The 21,176-nt window shown below is 40.1% G+C and overlaps 1 protein-coding gene across 2 annotated transcripts in view; it reads left to right on the forward strand.

Annotated features, from left to right (window-relative positions):
- Positions 1-20,385, forward strand: part of dscc1 (DNA replication and sister chromatid cohesion 1) — a 40,445-nt gene extending 20,060 nt beyond the window's left edge. The window contains exons 6-9 of one of the 2 annotated variants that reach the window (XM_072571206.1): positions 1,351-1,403; positions 4,888-5,042; positions 9,542-9,690; positions 18,268-20,385. In XM_072571206.1, coding sequence (XP_072427307.1) covers positions 1,351-1,403; positions 4,888-5,042; positions 9,542-9,690; positions 18,268-18,373 — 463 coding nt within the window. In that variant the 3' untranslated portion in view covers positions 18,374-20,385. Of the gene's footprint in view, positions 1-1,350; positions 1,404-4,884; positions 5,043-9,541; positions 9,691-18,267 lie in introns of both variants that reach the window. The other variant, XM_072571205.1, reaches the window with a different exon arrangement.
- The last annotated feature ends 791 nt before the right edge of the window (positions 20,386-21,176 follow it).

Raw genomic sequence — 21,176 nt, forward strand, 5'->3', positions numbered from 1 at the left:
AGTTGCTGTAAATAAATTCTATGTGTTGAATGCTGTCATTTGCCTAATTAATGTAAGCTAGTTGGTTAGAACTGATAGGCAGGTAAACGTACACTATCAAACACAGAATTATGTACATGAGTCAGTAACGACATTAATAAAAACAGAAATTGCTGGAAAAGCTTTGCAAGTCTGGCAGCATCTGTGAAGAGACATCAGCATTAATGTTTTGGCTCTGGTGACCCTTCCGCAGAACTCTTCACAGATTCTGTCAGACCTACTGAACGTTTCCAGCAATTTCTGTTTTTGTTTCTGATTTACAGCTTCCACAGTTCTTTCAGTTTTTATTAAGTAATAAGCTTCTTCTACCTGAGAATTGGCACATAAAGGAACTGGAGTGTGTAGCAGTTGTGAAGTTCACTTCTGTGAGCAGCCATAATACTAAATTGACTTTTTAAGTTATGATTATTTAGGTTTGCAGCAAGGGAGAGTAGTCTCATTGGGCTCCTGTGAGATAGCGCACTTTCTCTAGCTTCAGAATCATCTTTCTTAATCCTTAGATTTTAGCCAACCAACAATCTATCCATGCAATCATTATCCTTGTCAGGTGCTCCTTATCTGTTATCTTATGAAATGCCTTTAAAATTAGATGTACCATATGCTGTGCATTGTCTTTGTCAACCTGTTTTTCTCAATCCCTCATGGAATTCTATATATGTTGACAACATGATCTCTGTTGCAGAGATGTATGCTTACCGACTTTGAATAACTTGTGTTTGTCCAAGTGCTCAGCAGTGTCTTCATGTCGTATTGAACAACAGCTGACCTAGAAATCGTGGCCTTTTTTTTTGTTTCATAAGAGTGATGTCACAGTTTCTACCCTTCTGTCCTCTTGTACACTTCTAAAAGGATTTTGGAAAATTACGATTCGACTATCTGTTATTTCTTCCTTTGTTTCCCTTTAAGGGCTCTCGGGTAGAATTCATTTTCCAGTCATTTATCCACCTTTAAGTTTAAGTAATTATTTTCTCTATAAATAATAAGCTCCATTCACATCACAGTTTTTTTTTGCTGCACAATCCCATTTAACCAATGCAAATTTGCTTTGTGCAGCTTTCCTGTATTCTTTATATTTCTGCTGGTTTTCTCTCTTATGATTCAATCTGAAACTATCAAATGCTGCTTTATTTCAAATCTGATCTCATCTCCCTCACCAATTTTGAAAACTCAGTATAAAATTTACTCCCTTTCTACCTTAACTTGATTTATTCTATTTTATTTCCTTTTAAATATTTCCCAACTGTTGATGTACAGTTCTTTAGTCGGTTTGTTTCTCATATTAAACTATGTGCTTGTGCCTTTTTCCTTTAGGGAGATGATAGAACATTGCCTTAATTGTTATGGCAAAAGATACACAAATGAAGGTAAGTGATATGTACAACTCGATTGATTGATTAAATTTCATCGATTAAAGTGGAAGTTTATAGTTGGGTATATGTTCGCCATGTTGTTGCGTTGTGATGTATGTGGCAGAGTTGTGGAGCAGTGATGTGATCCATTGACTGTAGGATCATTGATCTTGATTTATAGCATGTCGCTATTGCTGTTCAGCTCATACATTTTCAGTGTTCCAGCTTGGGCAGGTAAGCACCTCAATTTCAAGGACATCTGGTGCTTTTGCTGGTATGCTCTTCTTTGCTCCTTATTGAATTATATTTTGTCATTTGGCATGTTGATGGAGTATTGAAGAATATGGTAGGGTAATGAAAGTGCAGATTGCTGCTGACTTAGAATTCTGCCATTGCTGACAGCCCTCAGGACATCATGGATGCGCAGTGTTGAGGTGCTGAACCTGTTCTTAATCAATCCCATTTACTATGGTTTTAATGTCACAGAATGATGGAAGGTGGCATCAGTGTGAGGTTGGGACTTGGTCTCCAAAACGTTACTCCTAATACTGTCATGGACAGACACACCAACAGGAAGATTGATGGTCATTAAGGCAAGCCAGTTCTCTTAACATTAATGATTCAAGTCCAGGGACAAATAGATACTTCAGAGTTTTGTCGATAGTGGTGCTTCTTGGTGATGGCAATTGAAGGCAGTTCAGTGTCCTCATTCCCCTAAGTGGCTTCCACTGAATTTTGTTTGTAGTGGAATAGCATTGATTCACCAGCTAAAGGATGGTGATAGTGGGTATTCAGCTTGAGGTTTTCTTGACCAACTTCCTTGACATTGATTCCATCAATTCTTATAGTCAATGTTATAAACTTTCAAGACCATTCCTTCCTGACTGTGGATCGTTATGCCATTACCTCTGTTGGGAGCAGAAATTCTCCAGCAAGTGAGGAGCATATAATCCAACATGGAAACGCTGAAAATGCCCCATAAATTAGCTCAATCTCTTCTTTGCCAGAGTCATCAAAAATAAAACCATAGTTATAATAATGAAGCAACGATTTATTATCTTTGTTGCCTCTTGACTTGACAATCCCAACTCATCCAGCTGGTCTCCCATATTCTTCCCTATGTTAGGAGGCAGGGGTTTCAGTGGTTAGCATTGTTGCCTCACATCACCACTGACCCGGGTTCTTGGGCTGGAATCTGTGCGAAGTTTGCATCTTCTCCCCGTATCTGCATGAGTTTTCTCCGAGTACTCCAGTTTCTTCCCACAGTCAAAAGATGTGCAGGTTAAGTTGATTAGCCATGCTAAACTGTCCAGGGATGCGCAGGCGAGATGCGTTAGCCATGGCAAATGAGGGGTTATGGAATAGGGTGGGGTCTGGGTGTGATGCTGATTGGAGGGTCAATGCAGACTCGATAGGCTAAATGGGATTCTATGATTCTAAACCTGTGGTCATTTGCAACTCTGCTGTCACTGCAAATCCTGTTCGCCCATCAACTCTGTGCTAACTGATTTGCCGTAGCTCCCAGTCAAGCAATGCACCAATGTTAAAATTTTCATCTTTCTCTCCACAGCTTCACTGTTCCCTATCTCTGTAACCTCTTCCCACCCCACAAACCTCCAGGATATGTGCATTCCTGTAGTTTGGGCTCCTTCAACATCCCAGATTTTAATTAGCCTTGCACTAATCGTGGCCATGTTTTCATGAGAGCAGCCCCTAAAATACACTTCCTAATGCTCTCCAACCCTCTATCTCTCTTTCCCGTTTTAAGATACTTCTGAAAACCTTGTTTTGGCCAAGTGTTTGCTCATCTGGCCGAATATCTCTTCATGTAGCTTAGTTGAATAGTGTGGCACTGGAAAAGCACAGCTGGACAGGCAGCATCCGAGGAGCAAGAGAGTTGACGTTTCGGGCTTCAGTTCTTCGTCAGGATGTGACCTGACCGGCTGTACTTTTCCAGCACCACACTCTTTGACTCTGATCTCCAGCATCTGCAGTCCTCACTTTCTCCTTATGTAGCTTTGTGTCATATTTTCCTATACAATGCTTCACTGTAGGACTTTGTGATCATTTTATTACTTTAAAAGAATTATACAAATAAAATTTGTTGCTATGTTGCAGTGAACAGATTGGGTGTGTCGTCCCATGGTCACAGGTGATGCCTGCAAGATTGCTGTTTACCTGTTTCTGTTCCTTGTAAGGCTAACCTTGCACTTTGCTCTGTATTGATACAGCTATGATTATTTATCTTCTTTCCTTTGTTCACAGGGACTTGGACGGAAGGGCTTAAATTGTTTACTTGCATGCTTGAATCCAACTAGGATTCTTAAATCATTCAACCCTCATGCTTTTAACTCCGTAGACATGTCCTGTGACCTATTCTGAAGTTTTACTGGATGTTTCCAGACATCTTCAGGTGCCCTTCTGCTGCTGAAACTTCTTTTTGGTTGTAAGAAAAGGGTAAAAGTTTTCTCTTGAGATAGTGAACACCGTTTTATAGCTCAGAACGGATTGACATTTTCTACAATTTGCTGTAACATGTTAAAGGCAAGTCCAATTCCGTCCCCTCATATGCAGTTGTAGAAAGTGGAGCCGCTTACTGCCCAGCAGATTGACATCAGCCAGTAGGGAACTTTCACTGGTCTGTATGTAATGTGGACAACATCACAGTCTACATTTACCCAGTGAAAGATGTTGTTGTGCATTTTGTGTCCTAAGTGGTATTTAACATTGTGGCATCATCAGTGAACATGCCCACTTATAACCTAATGATGGAGGGAAGGTCATTGATGCAGTGGGTCAACATGTTTGGAATGAGGACGGTATCCTGAGGAATGCCGATAATATTGTCCTAGATTGGGCTGATTGATCCCCAACAACCACAGCCATCTTCCTGTCTGCCAGATGGGACTTCAAAGAGCTGAGACTCCTCTCCCAATTCCTATTGAATCCAGGCTGCTTTTTGCCAAACTTAGTCAAATGCAACATGTTTTCAAGGGCAGTGACTCTCTCCTCACCTGTGGAGTTCAGCCCTTTTTTTTTGCTAAAGTGATGAAGGGGAACATTTCACGCAGACTAAATTGATTTTGAGGGAGGAGATGGGCAGAAGCAACTGAAGGAACTGTTCCCATTTTCAAGGAAGAATGTCATTTAAAATCTCTTGAGTTAGATTGAAATCAGTTAGATGTTGTGCGGAAAATTGTACATTTCCACAGAAGGACAAACTAGGACCAAATGGCAACTGCTTTGTCTCTTGGGTTCTTTGATAGTCTGGGTTCCAACCTCTACACTTGATCGTTCCAGTGTGTAAAATTGAAAAAAAAATCCTATTTTAAATGTATGTTGGATTTGTGTTGATTTATTTACTGTTCTGGTATCTAAACCATAACATTTTGTGGATAATGATGATTGTGAACCTGCCTGTCTGTTCTGTATGTGATTGTGGACTCTGTCTGAATGTATGTTTATAAGTTACCAAAGTGCTGCACTCCATTTTCAGCAGAAGAAGTATTTTATGCAATAAATGAGGATGAAGTTTGTAAGTCCATCGCACTGATGCTGTTAAGAAATGCTGTAAAATTCAATCTGTCTGAGTTTGAGGAGGTGTGGCAGCAAAGTGTACCTGAGGGCATGTCAACAAGGCTGGACCAACTCAAGGTACACATTTCTTGAATAGTCGGCATTCTGTTTATGTCCTAGTGGATGCTTTGTACTGCCCAGTATGAATACTGAAATAAGATAATATTTTATCTTGCTTATTATACTTTTAAGATACTTTGCTCCCTTACAGCTTTTTCCTCCCTTCTCACCTCCACCCACCTTATTATTCACCTACACCTGAGTAGACAATGAGAACAATGCCTTCTCCCATATTATTGCTAGTATCATTTGGTGTTTGTACTAAAGATTCAGGAATTGAATTCCTTGTCACTTCTTCTTCATTCTTTGTTAGTTCTCTGAAGCCATGGCTAATTCCTGCACTGTACCTCCTCTGATGAACAGGCCCATATCAGTATTGGACAACAGTGAGATTTAAAATAAAACCTGAGGCCAACCAGAGGAGATATTAAAAAATGGCAGATGGATTTGTGTCACTGCTTAGAAAATTCACTGGCATTTAATAATCACCCTGATTTTTCCATTTTGAAAACGAGATAGGAAAAGAGTAATAGATTTAATTAACAAAAATCACAATCAAATCTTTAAAAGACAAAAAACAAACAGCAACATTTTGGATAAACAACCATGCCCCATTCCTCTGGCCTGTAGTACAGTCCTTGCCTGGACTGCTGTTCTCACTCTCAGAATCCAAACCATTGTTCTCATATATTTCACAGTAGTACTAGCTGCTTTCTGTTTGATTCCCGTTTTCTACAAACAGCTAATGCAAACCACTGTAATACTGTACATATTCAATTTGATCAATATGTGCCTCCCTATTATCAGGAATTGGATGTTTTTTCACAAAATAAAAATACTGGAAATCTGAAATAAAACCAGTGTTGGAGAAATTTGGTGGGTCTGGCAGCATCTGTGGCGAGAGAGAAAAAAAACTGATGCTGTCAGACCTGCTGAGTTTTTTCAGTACTTTTTTAAAATTTCAATCTTTCTTCTTTGTCTACCCCATCCCCATCCTCAGTTTTATCCCAGACCCTGTGTCCAATCTTCTCCCTTAGCTCTGTGGTGAATTTCTGTACCATTGAAAGCACAGTTGTGAAGATTGATTCAGATATGGGATATTTCCAGGAACTAATGAGAATTTACTCTGTTCTTTTTCTGTCAAACTCAGTTGCACGTAGCTTAATAATTGCCTCAGTCATGTGTCACAATGTTGTGTGGCATGTCAGCCAGTAAATATTTGGAGCTGCTCCTGAACTGCATATGACAAAAAGCATTAGGCCCACCCAGAATAAAATTATGGTTCATTACTTATATCCCTTTCTAAGGTGATTTGGAAAATAAGATATCATCTATGGCCATCCCATCCATTTAAGTCCAGTAAACCTTCTCAGAACTGTTTTGAATTCATTTACATTCTGCCTTAAGTAGAAAGACTATTGTTGAATGCATTACTTCAGATGTGGCCTGGTAATTTGTGTGTTAGGACTAGAAAAATTACCATGAAAACTGTCTGAGACCCAAGAAAACTCAACTGGTTTATTCATGTCCTTCAAGAAAGGAAAAACATCTTGTTGACACTTTGTTCTTTGATATATCTTAACAAGTCATTCTGGACTCCTTCCTATCGGAAAGATGTTGTGAAACTTGAAAGGGTTCAGAAAAGATTTACAAGGATGTTGCCAGGGTTGGAGGATTTGAGCTATAGGGAGAGGCTGAACAGGCTGGGGCTGTTTTCAGGCAGGGTCGGAGGCTGAGGGGTGACCTTATAGAGGTTTACAAAATTATGAGGGGCATGGATAGGATAAATAGACAAGTCTTTTCCCTGGGGTCAGGGAGTCCAGAACTAGAGGGTATAGGTTTAGGATGAGAGGGGAAAGATATAAAAGAGACCTAAGGGGCAGCTTTTTCACGCAGAGGGTGGTACGTGTATGGAATGAGCTGCTAGAGGAAGTGGTGGAGGCTGGTACAATTGCAACATTTAAGAGGCATTTGGATGGGTATATGAATAGGAAGGGTTTGGAGGGATATGGGCCAGGTGCTGGTGGTTGGGATATCTGGTTGGCATGGACAGGTTGGACTGAAGGGTCTGTTTTCATGCTGTACATCTCTATGACTCTAAGTCACTTGGTGGCAACATCAGAGCACTGCTTGCTGAATGTGGGAGAACAAAGATTAAACCAAAGAGTAATTTAAAAGGAAGACATGTTAAGGATCCTCCTGTCTCTTTTTAAAAACTAGTTACAACTATTGTTTTCCTAAAACTAGAGGCCATTTGTTGAAAGTGAGAAGGGAAAGATTTAAAAGGGACTTGAGGACCAACAGAGGGTGTGTGTCTGTGGAAAGAGCTGCCAGAGGAAGTGGTAGAGGCAGGTACATATACAACATTTAAAAGGCATTTGGACAGATACATGGATAGGAAAGGTTTAGAGGAATATGGGCCAAATGCAAGTAAATGGGACTAGTTCAATTTAAGAAAGCTAGTCAGTATGGAGAGTTGGGCTGAAGGGCCTGTCCGTGCTGTATGCGTCTATGACTAACTCCTGTTAATCCTTGATTTCATGATATTTTGGCATGAGTGAGTTTAAATGTCCTTGAATTTCTGGACCTAGAAAGATGCTTTGTTTCAGTCATAGTAATTTCCCCACCCTCCTTCATTTCCCATTGCTCCATTTAGGGAATGTTATTTATGGCACATTCGTCAGTCAATGCACTGTTAAATTATTCCTTCTATGATTCAAAGTGAAAGGTAAAATGGCCATAGTGCTGCTGTCTCTTCAGAGAGAGGTGACTGGTAGCGGTTTAACCTGAGGATCACCATGCCTCAGGTGAGGGAAGAAGTTGAGAAGGTGGGATGTTCATGGTAACCTCAGTCAATGCAGGAGTTGAACCCACACTGTTGGTGTCACTCTGCATCACAAACCAGCCCTCCAGCCAACTGAGCTAACCTATCCCCTATGACTTGCAGCCTTAGTTTGAGGAATGGATCTTTTGATATGTGTAGCTCCCAAACAACGTAAGAAATAATTAACCAAAGGGAGAATGTGTTCATTTTCTTGAACCTTAGCAAGCACAACACCACCTATCCTCCAAGACATCATAGAAATGACTGGGTCCACAGCAAAACCCTGCAGCTCCTCTGCAGAGAGAGTACCTGCTGCTGTTCGAAATTGAGTCCTCTGGATTGGCATATTTGTTTGTTAGCAATTCCACATATATTGGATGTAGGATTGCTCGCTGAGCTGGAAAGTTCATTTCCAGACATTTTGTCACCCTTCTAGGTAACATCTTCAGTAGGTCTCCAGGCGAAGCACTGCTGATGATTCCTGCTTTCTATTTATATGTTTGGGTTTCTTTGGTTTGGTGATGTCATTTCCTGTGGTGATGTCGTTTCCTGTTCTTTTTCTCGGGGGAGGGAGATGGGGTCTAACTCGATGTGTTTGTTGATAGAGTTCCGATTGGAATGCCATGCTTCTAGGAATTCTTGTGCGTGTCTCTGTTTGGCTTGTCCTGGGATGGATGTGTTGTCCCAGTCAAAATGGTGTCCTTCCTTATCTGTATGTAAGGATACTAGTGAGAGAGGCAGTGCTTCATCTGCAGGCCCACTGAAGATGTTACCTAGTAGGGTGACGAAACATCTGGAAATGAACCTTCCAGCTCAGTGAGCAAACCTACATAGAGAACCTCAACCTGAGCTACAAGTCTTCTCAAAACTCACTAAGACCACATATACTCATTAATGTTGGCACTTTTTGTCCGATGAAATTACAGCTGAACAGTAAATAGAAAATGGACAGTGCAGTTATATTACTATTTTTGAAGCTGTGTTTCTTGTACCACCATGTATAAAATGTTCAAAGCAGAATTTTGTTAAATATCAGGAATTTGGAGCACTCATAAAACAACCTTGCATTAAAAAAAAATGGAAAAAAAGTCAAAAGCCTATCTTATGTTTTTTCCCCTTCTTCTCCTCTATCAAAGTCTCGATTGCATACTGAAATGCTGTGTTATGGCATGGCATTCTCTGCAGAAATTCAGATGTAATTCTTCATATGTACCCAAACTTCATGTTATGCAGTATCACAGGCGAGTCCATCCAGTTCCAGAAAGAAGTGAATTTACTTGTTTCACAAGTGGAAGCAGGCCATTTAGCCCATCAAGTCCACACCAACCCCCTGTAAAGCACCCCACATAGAATCTCCCACTCTATCCCAGAGCCAATCCGCCTAACCTGCGCAGAGATAGAATCAAACCCAGGTCCTTGGCACTGTGAGGTGGCAGTGCTAACCATTAAGCTACCATAGCACTCTTAGTAGCAGCCAATCATGGTCATTAAGAATGGAAACCTTAGTTTATTTCATCACCCTGGCCAAGTATGGTAGCACCGTTTCATTCCAGCCAGTGAACCTAACTTGAAGTTCTTTGTGCTTTGTTACTGGACATTTACTGTTGATTTGATAATTAATCAGTTGTTTCTTTCAGATTTCCTTTCACAATTTTGTGCTAAATGCATGCTTATATATTTTTCTACTGTACAGGGTATAGCTCTTGTAGATAGAAATTCAAGACCACAAGTGATTTTTCAACTAAATGTCGAGGATCTGCCAGAGAATATTCAGGAGCGTTTCAACAGCCTGTTTAGCATCCGAGCAAAGTGGACTGAGGAAGATATTGCTCCATATATTCAGTGGGTACCTTTAGCATTGAATTTGATCTGTCTGTTGATGTTCACTGTGAGTTACTGAATTCTTTGTTTTAAAAAGATTTTAAAAAAGTAGACCCAACAAACTTATGAGTTACACTTCATCAATTATACGTTGCCTGGTCTGGAGAGAAGGTCTTATGAGGAAAGGCTGAGAGACTTGGGTCTGTTCTCATTGGAAAGAAGGAGGCTAAGAGGGGATTTGATAGAGACATACAAGATGATCAGAGGATTAGATAGGGCAGACAGTGAAAGTCTTTTTCCGAGGATGATGACGTCAGCTTGTATGAGGGGGCATAGCTACAAATTGAGGGGTGATAGATTTAAGACAGATGTCAGAGGCAGGTTCTTTACACAGAGTGTGGTAATGGCATGGAATGCCCTACCTGCTAATGTAGTCAATGCAGCCACGTTAGGGAGATTTAAATAATCCTTAGATAAGCACATGAATGACTTTGGGGTAGTGTAGGGGGACGAGCTGGGAATAGTTCACAGGTCGGCGCAACATCGACGGCAGAAGGGCCTGTTCTGCGCTGTATTGTTCTATGTTCTATAAGTGATTTCAATGGACTGTAGGGATAAACATTTCATAGATTTCTTCCTATTGTAACAATTGTTTCACGCCTTGCCTATTTTCACTGCTTGTGCCTGGGGTTACTGCTGTTTAGAGATATCAAGAGTCCAGAGACAGTATGTTCCTTTTAGGGTGAAGGGCAGGGATGGTCAGTGTTAGGAATGTTGGATGACTAAAGAAATTGAGGTTTTGGTCAAGAAAAAGAAGGAAGCATATGTGAGGTATAGACAGCAGGGATCGAGTGAATCCCTAGAAAGTAGGGCAGTAGAAGTATACTTAAGAGGGAAATCAGGAGGCCAGTAGCTTTGGTTAATAGTGTTAAGGAGAATCCAAAGGGAGTCTACAAATACATTAAGGATAAAAGAGTAATTGGGGGAGAATAAAGATCAGCATGGCTGCTTATGTGGAGAACTGCAGGAGATGTGGGAGATAATAAATAAGTATTTTGTATCAGTGAAAGATATGAAAGTTAGAGAACTTGGGGAAATAAATAGCAACATCTTAAAGTATGCATATTACAAAGGAGGATGTCTTGGATGGCATAAAATATATAAAGGTGGATAAATCTCCAGGACCTGATCAGGTGTACCCGAGAACTTTGTGGGAAACTAGGGACATGATTGCTGGGCCCCTTGCTGAGATATTTGTATCTTTCATAGCTACTGATGAGGTGCTGACAGATTGCAGGTTCTCCAACGTGGTGCTTCTATTTAAGAAGGGTGGTAAGGAAAAGCAAGGGAATTATAGACTGGTGAGCCTGGCATCAGTGGTGGGCAAGTTGTTGGAGGGAATCCCGAGGAACCGGATTTACAGAGGAGCCTCGATTATCCGAAGGACACAGGCGGGGAGTATTTAATTTGGTTAAATGAATGCCAGATAATCGAATGCCGGATAACCTAGTTAGCCAAGCATTACCATCTTGTTCAGATAATCTGAACTTCGGTTAATCCAATGCCAGATAATCAAGGTTCCTCTGTACATGTATTTGGAAAGGCAAGGACTGATTAGGAATAGTCAATATGGCTTTGTGCATGGGAAATCATGTCTCACTAATTTGATTAAGTTTTTTGAAGAAATACCAAAGAGGGTTGATGAAGGTAGAATGGTGGATTTGATATCTTTGGAATTCAGTAAGACATTCGACAAGGTTCCCCATGGTAGACTGGTTAGATCACATGGAATACAGGGAGAACTAGCCATTTGGATACAGAGCTGGCTCGACAGTAGGAGACAGAGGGTGATAATGGAGATTTGCCTTTCAGACTGGAGGCCTGCGGAGAGCAGTGTACCTCATGGATCAGTACTAGGTCCATTGCTTTTTGTTATTTATATAAATGACTTGGCTGTGAACATAGGATGTATGGTTAGTTGGTTTGCAGATGACACCAAAATTAGTGGTGTAGTGGACAGCGAAGAAGATTACCTCAGCATACAACGGGACCTCAATCAGATGGTCCAATGGGTTAAGGATTGGCAGGTGGAGTTTAATTTAGATAAATGTGAGGTGCTGCATTTTAGACAGGCAAATCAAAGCAGCACTTATACACTTAGTGGTAAGGTGCTGGGGAGTGTTGCTGAACAAAGAGACCTTGGATTGCAAGTTCATATTTCTTTGAAAGTGGAGTCATAGGTAAATAGGACAGTGAAGAAGGCGTTTCGTATGCTTGCCTTTTATTGATCAGTGCATTGAGTATTGGAGTTGGGAGATCATGTTGTGGCTATCCAGGACATTGCCTAGGCCACTTTTGGGATACTGCTTGCAATTCTGGGCTCCCTGCTATTAGGATGTTGTGAAACTTGAAAGGGTTGAGAAAATATTTACAAGGATGTTGCTAGGGTTGGAGGGGTTGAACTATAAGAGACTGAATAGGCTGGGGCTATTTTCCCTGGAGCGTTGAAGGCTGAGGGGGTGACCTCAAAGAGGTTTATAAAATCATGAGGGGCATGGATAGGGTAAATAGCCAAGATCTTTTCCCCGGTGTAGGTGAGTCCAAAACTAGAGGGCATAGATTTAAGGTGAGAGGGAAAAGATTTAAAAGGGATCTAAGGGGCAAATGTTTCACGCAGTGGGTAATGTGTGAATGGAATGAGCTGCCAGAGTAAGTGGTGGTGGCTGGTACAATTACAATATTTTAAAAGGTACCTGGATGGGTATATCAATAGAAAGGATTTAGAGGGATATGGGACTAGATTAGGTTGGGATATCTGGTTGGCGTGGACGAGCTGGACCAAAGGGTCTAGAACATAGAACATAGAACATGGAACATTACAGCGCAGCACAGGCCCTTTGACCCTCGATGTTGCACCAACCTGTGAAATTTTCTGAAGCCCACTAACCTACATTATTCCATTCTCATCCATATACCTATCCATGACCATTTAAATGCCCTTAAAGTTGTCAAGTGTACAACTGTTGCAGGCAGCGCGTTCCACGTCCCTACTACTCTTTGAGTAAAGAAACTACCTCTGACATCTATCCTATATCTATCACCTCTCATTTTAAAGCTATGCCCCCTCATGCTAGCCATCACCATCCGAGGAAAAAGGCTCTCATTGTCCAACCTATCTAACCCTCTAATTACCTTATAAGTCTCAATTAAGTCACCTCTCAACCTTCTCTGTAATGAAAATAGCCTCAAATCCCTCAGCCTTTCCTCATAAGACCTTCCCTCCATACCAGGCAACATCATAGTAAATCTCCTCTGAACCCTTTCCAAAGCTTCCACATCCTTCCTGTAATGCGGTGACCAGAACTGTACGCAATACTCCAAGTGCGGCCACACCAGAGTTTTGTATGGCTGCAGCATGACCTCACAATTTAAAAACTCAACCCTTCTACCAATAAAAGCTAACACACCATATGCCTTCTTAACAACCCTATCAACCTGGGTGACAACTTTCAAGGATGTATGTACCTGGACCCCAAGATCTCTCTGCTCATCTACACGACCAAGAATCTTACCATTAGCCCAGGTACTCTGCATTCCTGTTACTCCTCCCAAAGTGGATCACCTCACATTTTTCTGCATTAAACTCCATCAGCCACCTCTGCAGCTTATCGATGTCCCTCTGTAATCTACATCTGTCATCACTATCCACAACTGTATCAACCTTAGTGTCATCTGCAAATTTACTAACCCACGGATCTGTTTCCATGTTGTACAGCTCACTGAATCTACTGTACGACTGTATTTCTCTGGGAATCTCGACCTTCCAATATTTTATCATTCTTCACTTTTGTGCTATCTAATATTTTTTTAAATTCAAGTGTAACCATTTGTTCCAATGTTCTGAGGATTAACAGAACAGGAACTTGGCCCATCTGTTACTCACTTCTCAACATTTGACTCCAAGCCTGGATTCTCACTTTAATAATCCAGGCCAGCAGTAACTTCAGACCCAAAGTACCGTTCTTCCATCCTACCCTTCTGCCACAACACTGATTTCACATTGAGGAGCAACACCAGCTGTACCTGCATATGAGGTGCCAACCTAGTAATGTTAAACACAGAATTACATGCAACTTACATATCAATGGCTATGGCTAGAGCTCAGCAATTCTACAACCAACCGGCTGGATCAAAGATCTGAAGCCCTGCTATATTCTGTCATAAATGGTCATTAATAAGAAGGTGTGAATTTAGCTCAGTCTGTAAGATCACTGTAAACTGTTGAAGTCATTGGATACAGCACTGACATATCACCAAACTCTCACTCCCATAATATCAATGCTGAGCATCCTGGTCCCCCTAATCTGAACATATCCATGCTGGACTGAGAATTGATTGAGGTCAAGTCTAGAATGAATAGGAAATGAATCGGGAACACTGAAACCATGTAAATTGGGAAATGAAATTACTTTAGACTTGAATATGTTTTGAATACGCCCAATGCTAGAAAGCAAGCCTTACTGTTGCATATATCTAGTCGGTAGTTCACTTGGAGATCTTCTGGTGCAGTGGTGGTGTCCCTATCTCTGTGCCATAAACTCTGGGTTCAGGTCTGACCTCAGGATTTGATGGCCACAGAAGGAGTTTTGTAACAAGGCCGATAGGTTGATTATCAACCTGTGCAGCCTTGGGATATGCGTGTGGCAGGCAGTAGGACTAGAAGAGTTTCCTGGTCAGTCAGACTTAAATGGTAACTGCAACACAATAGTCTCCTCATGTGAAAACAGTACATATGCAGGCACACAAGCATTAACCTTATTTCAAAGGATTAGAAACAATGTTTCAAGTTTTAATTGTAGAAAGTAGGCTCCCTGACTGAGAAACTAGGAAAAGCCAAACTTGAATAAGTGCAATTTTGAAAAAGGCTTAGAGTTAATTACATGTTAAAGGTGGAACAATGTTGACTTAAGAAGTTAACAGCTAGAAAAACAAGTTCATAAAACAGCACGTGGGCTCACTTAGGTAACAAACGAGAGGATTTACAATCTTTGTAAGCTGATAGCAGAAATTACTTAGGCCTGATGTTTGCAAGTAGCAGTCACTGAGAGAAGGGAGCCAAAATACTTAACAGTTAGTAGGCCTGTGCTGTAACTGGGTGGTTTTAAAAAAAAGCAAACTTCATTATTTGCTGCATGAATGCAGGTTGGGTTTAATGTCAATTGGTGTTGCTTGAAGGAAGCAAAACTGGAAGACAGCCAGATTGAGGCTACTGGAAGAACCTGCAGTGGACTTCATGGACTCGAGTAGCAAAACAAAGTGTCCAGATGAGCTTGGAATTATTGAGTAGACAACCAGAACATGAGAATGAGGTATCCCCAGTCATAGGGGTTTAGGGGAGGGGATGATTGGTGGGTCATGAAAGTCTTGCCTCAGAATAGCTGGAACTGAAGCAAATCAAAGTAGTTTTCAGAAGCTTCTGGCAAAAATTTGGATGGTCCTGATAGAAATAAATAACTCTGAAGATTTCAGAAAGTATAAGGGAATTCTTGGGGGAAATAAGAAGTAAGTGCGAATGCAAAACATCCACAGTTATAGATGACATTGTTAAATTAATTGTACTTATTTTGTTTAAATCTTGGATACAATAAAAAGTTTGCTTTTACTTAGAGGTATGAAATCTTGTGATGCAGTTCCATTGGTAAAACAAGGTGTTTGGATTTTTCTTCAGGTATTAATTATCCCGAACAGGGTTGTAATAATATATACTTGAAATGTGAAGGAAGTAAGCTCAAGGAGATGAGCAACACTACTTGAGCTCTGTGAGACATCACTTAAAAAAACACAATGGATTCTGTCAACCTCAGGCCAGGAATTAGAGAATTCCACTGAAAGTTTTGGTTCTGGGATGAATTGAACAAGTTAGAATTGAACTTTTCTTAGTTCATTCCTTAGCATATACTTTTGTTCCCTCTAAGGAATAAAGGGGAAGCATTGAAAGGATTAGCCAACTGATTATCAACATAGTGAACTAGTCATGATTTTCTCCCAAGGCCAACACATTCCAGAGTGGAATTTAAACCTTCTATCTCAGAGCTGTGGATGCTGCCCACTGAGTTATAAAACCTATTGGAATTAAATCGTTTGATGACAGAAAGTTGCACAAAGTGTCTATTCTTGATAAGACTTTACACTTTAATTGAATATAAACAATTGCTGCACCTTATCAACACCCTTCAATTTATGTAGTATTTTTAACATAGACAAACTTTCTGAAGTGCTCCACTGTGAAGAGTGAATATCAAACTTGGTTGAGGAGTTGTGACTGAAGGCTTCATCAGAGAAATGTGTTTGAAGGGAGTTCAAAGATTTACAAAGTTGGAGACGTCATGAGGTTTAAATGGGAAATTGAGACAGATAGGATCAGGGTGATTGGAAGAGTCTGCCACCACTGGCAGAGAGAGGGGAGAAGCAGAGAAGGGAGCATGGGAAGTGTTGTAAAGTTGGAGGAGATATAGTGAAATGACGTCAGTTAGGAATTTAAAAAGGTTTTGGGTGAGAAGTATCTTAATTGACATTGTGATTTTGGTTTAAGATTTTTTTGTTAATCACTGGCCTGATTGTAATTTCACGTTTTAACATTCTGACAGCCATTTCAAGAGGCAGTTGGCTAGTCACCATGGCATCTGCTTTGTGTTATTCAATTTCATCCAATCTACTCCTTTTAAAAGCATTCAACAAGGCTTTTTCAGTGCCTGGTAGACAGTTTTAGAAGAATAAAGTTCACTGCTTGCTGTCTTACACTCAAGTTGTTTATTTCAAACCTTATGTAGCAGTGTGCTGACTCTGTCTTCATACAAAAAATAGTTTTTGTTGAGCTATACATTTAAGAAGGAGTTCTCTCTGCTGGCTGAGTTCACAGGGCTAAATGAGCCAAAATCAGCTTACCTTCTCACTGCTGATCACAATATGATTTTTCCAAGTGTATGATTTGGAGATGAGGTCAACATAGCAGTGTCTATCTGTCTGGCAGCTGTGGATAGTCTGTTAAAGTCAATTAAATGTTGATTAAGTTTATGGTTAAGCCTTGGACTCTGTTGCTGTGGACGGAACTTTGGAAGCTTCTTTGACATGGTTCCTCAGTTGGCTGGATAGCTGGTTGGAAGGCAGAGTGATGCCAACAGCATGAGTTCAATTTCCACACAAGTTTAGGTTACCATGAAGGACTTTCATCCTAAATCTCTCTTTATCACAAGAGGCATGGTGACACTGACGATAAACCACCACCAGTCATGTCTCTAATAAGTCACAACAGGCTTAAACCTGTAAGATATGCTTGACATCACAACATGTTGTTCTGATATAAAGATGCAAGTCTCCCCTTCAATAGCTGTCTCTTATGCAGTCATTATATTCAATCAACTATCTGTGTGTGATGTAGCTAACATCAATAAGCAGAGAACCCAGTTTTCACATGTAAGTCTGACTTTGTAGTCTTGTATATAGTTAGTGTTGTAAGTAAAGTTCAGGATATTTGTTTCTCAAGAACCTAACTCTATGTGAACTATGTTGCACAGGTAACGTAGAATATCACATTGGCATCAATTGTTATGTAAGCACATGGATATCTCCTGTTAGATATGTAAGTTGCTGTTGAATGTACAAATTGATTCTGCTTGTTTACTTGTGAACAACTGTAATTACATTCAGAATTAATGAATTGACCATGAAGCACACATGAGGAAGATATCATAGAAATACAAACTTGTCACTGAATAATAGGACAGAAATTCTGTTTTGAATTCTTCGGCTTACCTGACTTATGTTTAAGTTGTGAAGTTTCAAATGGCCTTTCTACTCTGATTGATCGAATAGCTCTGGATATTAAGAAAATTACAAAGAGTTGCACATCTTTATTTGATACCAGCTGTTATAATAAACAACTCCTGAGTCTGTTCATACAGGCAGAAATAATCTTTTCACAAAATCTTCCTGGACGGAGGCTTTCACTTAATGATTTCAAATAGTTACCTGTTCTCTATTTTGTGTTTTTGCATACCATCAGTCATCAGGAGCATCTTTGGCTGATGGTTAATGTTTGTTGTAGGCAGCATTGCATCGAACCCAGAAAAACCTGTTCTCAAAAGACTCCCCTTTCCATATTGAGATTTGCACTAACTGAAATAGAATACGAATTAAGTATTGCTGCACAAACTTCCCACTGACGCCATCAGATCTCCCATCAGTGAAGCTGACTCTTAAGAACCAAATTTGCCAATTGCACAGAATACCAAAAACTTGGAAAATTAACAATATCTCGTTGGTAGATTTCTTATTCCAAGTAGGGATGAACTTTTCACTAAGATTTAGTAGATTTCTTATTCCAAGTAGGGATGAACTTTTCACTAAGATTTACTCTCCACGTTTTTTAAGCTTTAAACGTATTTGTTCCCTTCCCCAGAAGGATAAATGGAGTTCGTCTTAGTTAAACTTTTTTAAGAAAAAGCTGACTATTGAAAAACCTGTTAATATTATTTCATATATCTAACCTTGTATTTAAACCAACTTACAAGCTCTTTGATTAATCTCCCATTTTAACAGGGGTCTATGTGGAGAGAAGCAGACCATTGGAACTTTACTGACAAAATATGCTCGTTCATCGATGCAGAATGGTATGAAGGTGTTTAGCTCCAGAAGGCCCATCTAATGATGAATTTTAATGCTTGAAATCCAACAGAAGAATGTTTGCCTAAAAGATGTTCAATCCAAGTGCATGTTTGCCTCTCATTCCATCTCCCATTTTTGTCGATTTGAAATTGTCATGAAAGTATTTTTCAGAATCCACGTGGTATATCTTGGGTTTGTTAATAAAAATAAAATATATATTTCCTGGAATTGCACTGCTGTTAATTCTGTCAAAGGAATAGGCTTCTATAGTAGAATAAAGTCATAGAGATATACTGCAGGGAAACAGACCCTTCAGTCCAACTCGTCCAAGCCGACCAGATATCATCATATAAATCTAGTCCCATTTGCCAGCACTTGGTCTATATCCCTCTAAATACTTCCTATTTATGTACCATTCCAGATACCTTTTAAATGTTGTAATTGTACCAGCCCCCACCACTTCCTCTGGCAACTCATTCCATACATGCTCATTCTTCTGCATGAAAAAGTTGCCCCTTAGGTCCCTTTTAAATCTTTCCCCTTTCACATTAAATCTATACCCTCGAGTTTTAGACTCCCTCAAACTGGGGAAAAGTTGCATATTTACCCTCTCTGTGCCCCTCATGATTTTGTAAATCTCTATAAGGTCATCCCTCAGCTTCCGATGCTCCAAGGAATACAACCCCAGCCTATTCAGCCTCACCCTATAGCTTGAACCCTCAAACCCTGGCACCATTCTTGTAAATCTTTCCTGAACCCTTTCAAGTTTCACAACATCCTTCCTCTTAGCAGGGAGACCAGAAGTGAATGCAGTATTCCAAAATTGGCCTAACCAATGTCTTGTACAGCTGCAATATGACCTCCCAACTTCTGTACTGAATACTCTGACCAATAAAGGAAAGCATACCAACTCCTTCCTTATCTTGTCTACCTGTGACTCCACTTTCAAGGAACTATGAACCTGCACTGCAAAGTCTCTTTGTTCAGCAACACTCCCCAGGACATTACCATTAAGTATATAAGACCTGCCCTGATTTCCTTTCCAAAATGCAGTACTTTCCATTTATCTAATTTAATTTCATCTGCCAGTCCTTGGCCGATTGTATACAAGATCCTGTTGTATTCTGAGGTAACCTTCTTCACTGTCCACTACACCTCCAATTTCAGTGTCATCTGCAAACTTACTAACCATACCTCCTGTGTTCAAATACAAATTATTTATAAAAATGATGAAAATGTGTGGGCCCAGCATTGATCCTATGGCACTCCACTAGTCACAGACTTCCAGTCAGAAAAGTAACTCCACCACCAACCCCTGTCTTCTATCCTCAAGCCAGTTCTGTATCGAAATGGCTAGTTGTCCCTCTATTCCATGTGATCTAATTTCGCTAAACAGTCCACCGTGAGGAACCTTGTCAAACACCTTACTAAAGTCCATATAGATCACATCCACCACTCTGCTTTCATCAATCCTCTTTGTTACTTCAAAAAAACTCAACAAGTTCATGAGACACAATTTTCCACACACAAAGCTGTGTTGACTACCCTTAATTCGTTCTTGCCTTTCTAAATAGATGTAAATCCTGTCCCTCAGGATTCCCTCCAACGACTTGCCTACCACTGATGTTAGGCTCATTGGTGTATAGTTCCTTTGCTTTTCCTTACCACCTTTCTTAAATAGTGGCACTATGTTTGCCAACCTCCAGTCTTCCAGCACCTCACCTGTGGCTATCGATGATACAAATATCTGAGCAAGGGGCCCACAATGTTGTATCTAGATGTGTTAGCTATACTTTTCCTTTTAAAATCTCAATGTATTTGTAGTTATGTTAACTGTGATGAAAATCGCAGCCTTTGTTGCACTTTCCAGTCTTGCACAATTGTGTGTATTCAGTCGGTGTTGACTTCATGTTGATTGTACAGTGAATACAATATTTGACATAAGCTGATCACATATCCAATTGCATTGCAGCAAATGGTGACTGAGAGTGGAGTACTGATTACACTAGACCTTGTGCTTATGTAATAAAGGGAAAAATGCTAAATATGTAACTGCACTGAGTAGTGTGGTTCAATTGTCCTTCTTTTCACCATTTTTGATGTGACTGAGTCCTTTTTAAAAGTGATGGTCAGCCAAATTATTGTTGGCTTTTGGCTTGGGAAAACTGAAAAATATGCGGTCAGTTGCAGTTATTCTTCTCCCTGGTAAACGCACACATATTTTTCTGGTCCACGGACTCATTATGCAGCTATATTTCTCGAAAAGTTGCAACTGCATCATGGTCATACTGTCCAGTTTTCAGCCAATGGCCAAATATTTGCTTGGTGCTCAGGAATGAAATATATTTCCAGTTTTGGAGTTTGACAGCGATAACAAATCAAGCAAATGAATAATGTAGCATATTGCAGTAATAGCACAGATGATTCATGAATAATTGAAATATTTCTGGATTTCCAACTGCAAGTGAAATAAAGATAAAGCAGTGGCAATGAATCATAAAAGATGACCAGTTGAATGGCTCTGTGGATGAATTCACCAACCGCCCTGACTGCAAAGTTGGTGTGTGCCATGTAACGACAAGGTAAAGACAGTTTGGAAAAAGAGTCTTCCTGTCCCCTGGTCTGACATTGAAAAGAACCTAAACTAGATCAGCTACTATCAACCCAGTCAGCACAAGAACATAGCAAGGGTCAGGTATTCTTCGATAAAAAAATTCTGCCACCTCACTGAGAAGACGAAAGTTACCAGTGCCATGTATTAATTACTATTCATTGTTTATCAACACTTGAGCTTAACATCATACAAATAAAACATTGGATGGGTGCACTTGTATTGGACTACA

Source organism: Chiloscyllium punctatum, chromosome 5, assembly GCF_047496795.1.
Source record: "Chiloscyllium punctatum isolate Juve2018m chromosome 5, sChiPun1.3, whole genome shotgun sequence".
NCBI lineage: Eukaryota > Metazoa > Chordata > Chondrichthyes > Orectolobiformes > Hemiscylliidae > Chiloscyllium > Chiloscyllium punctatum.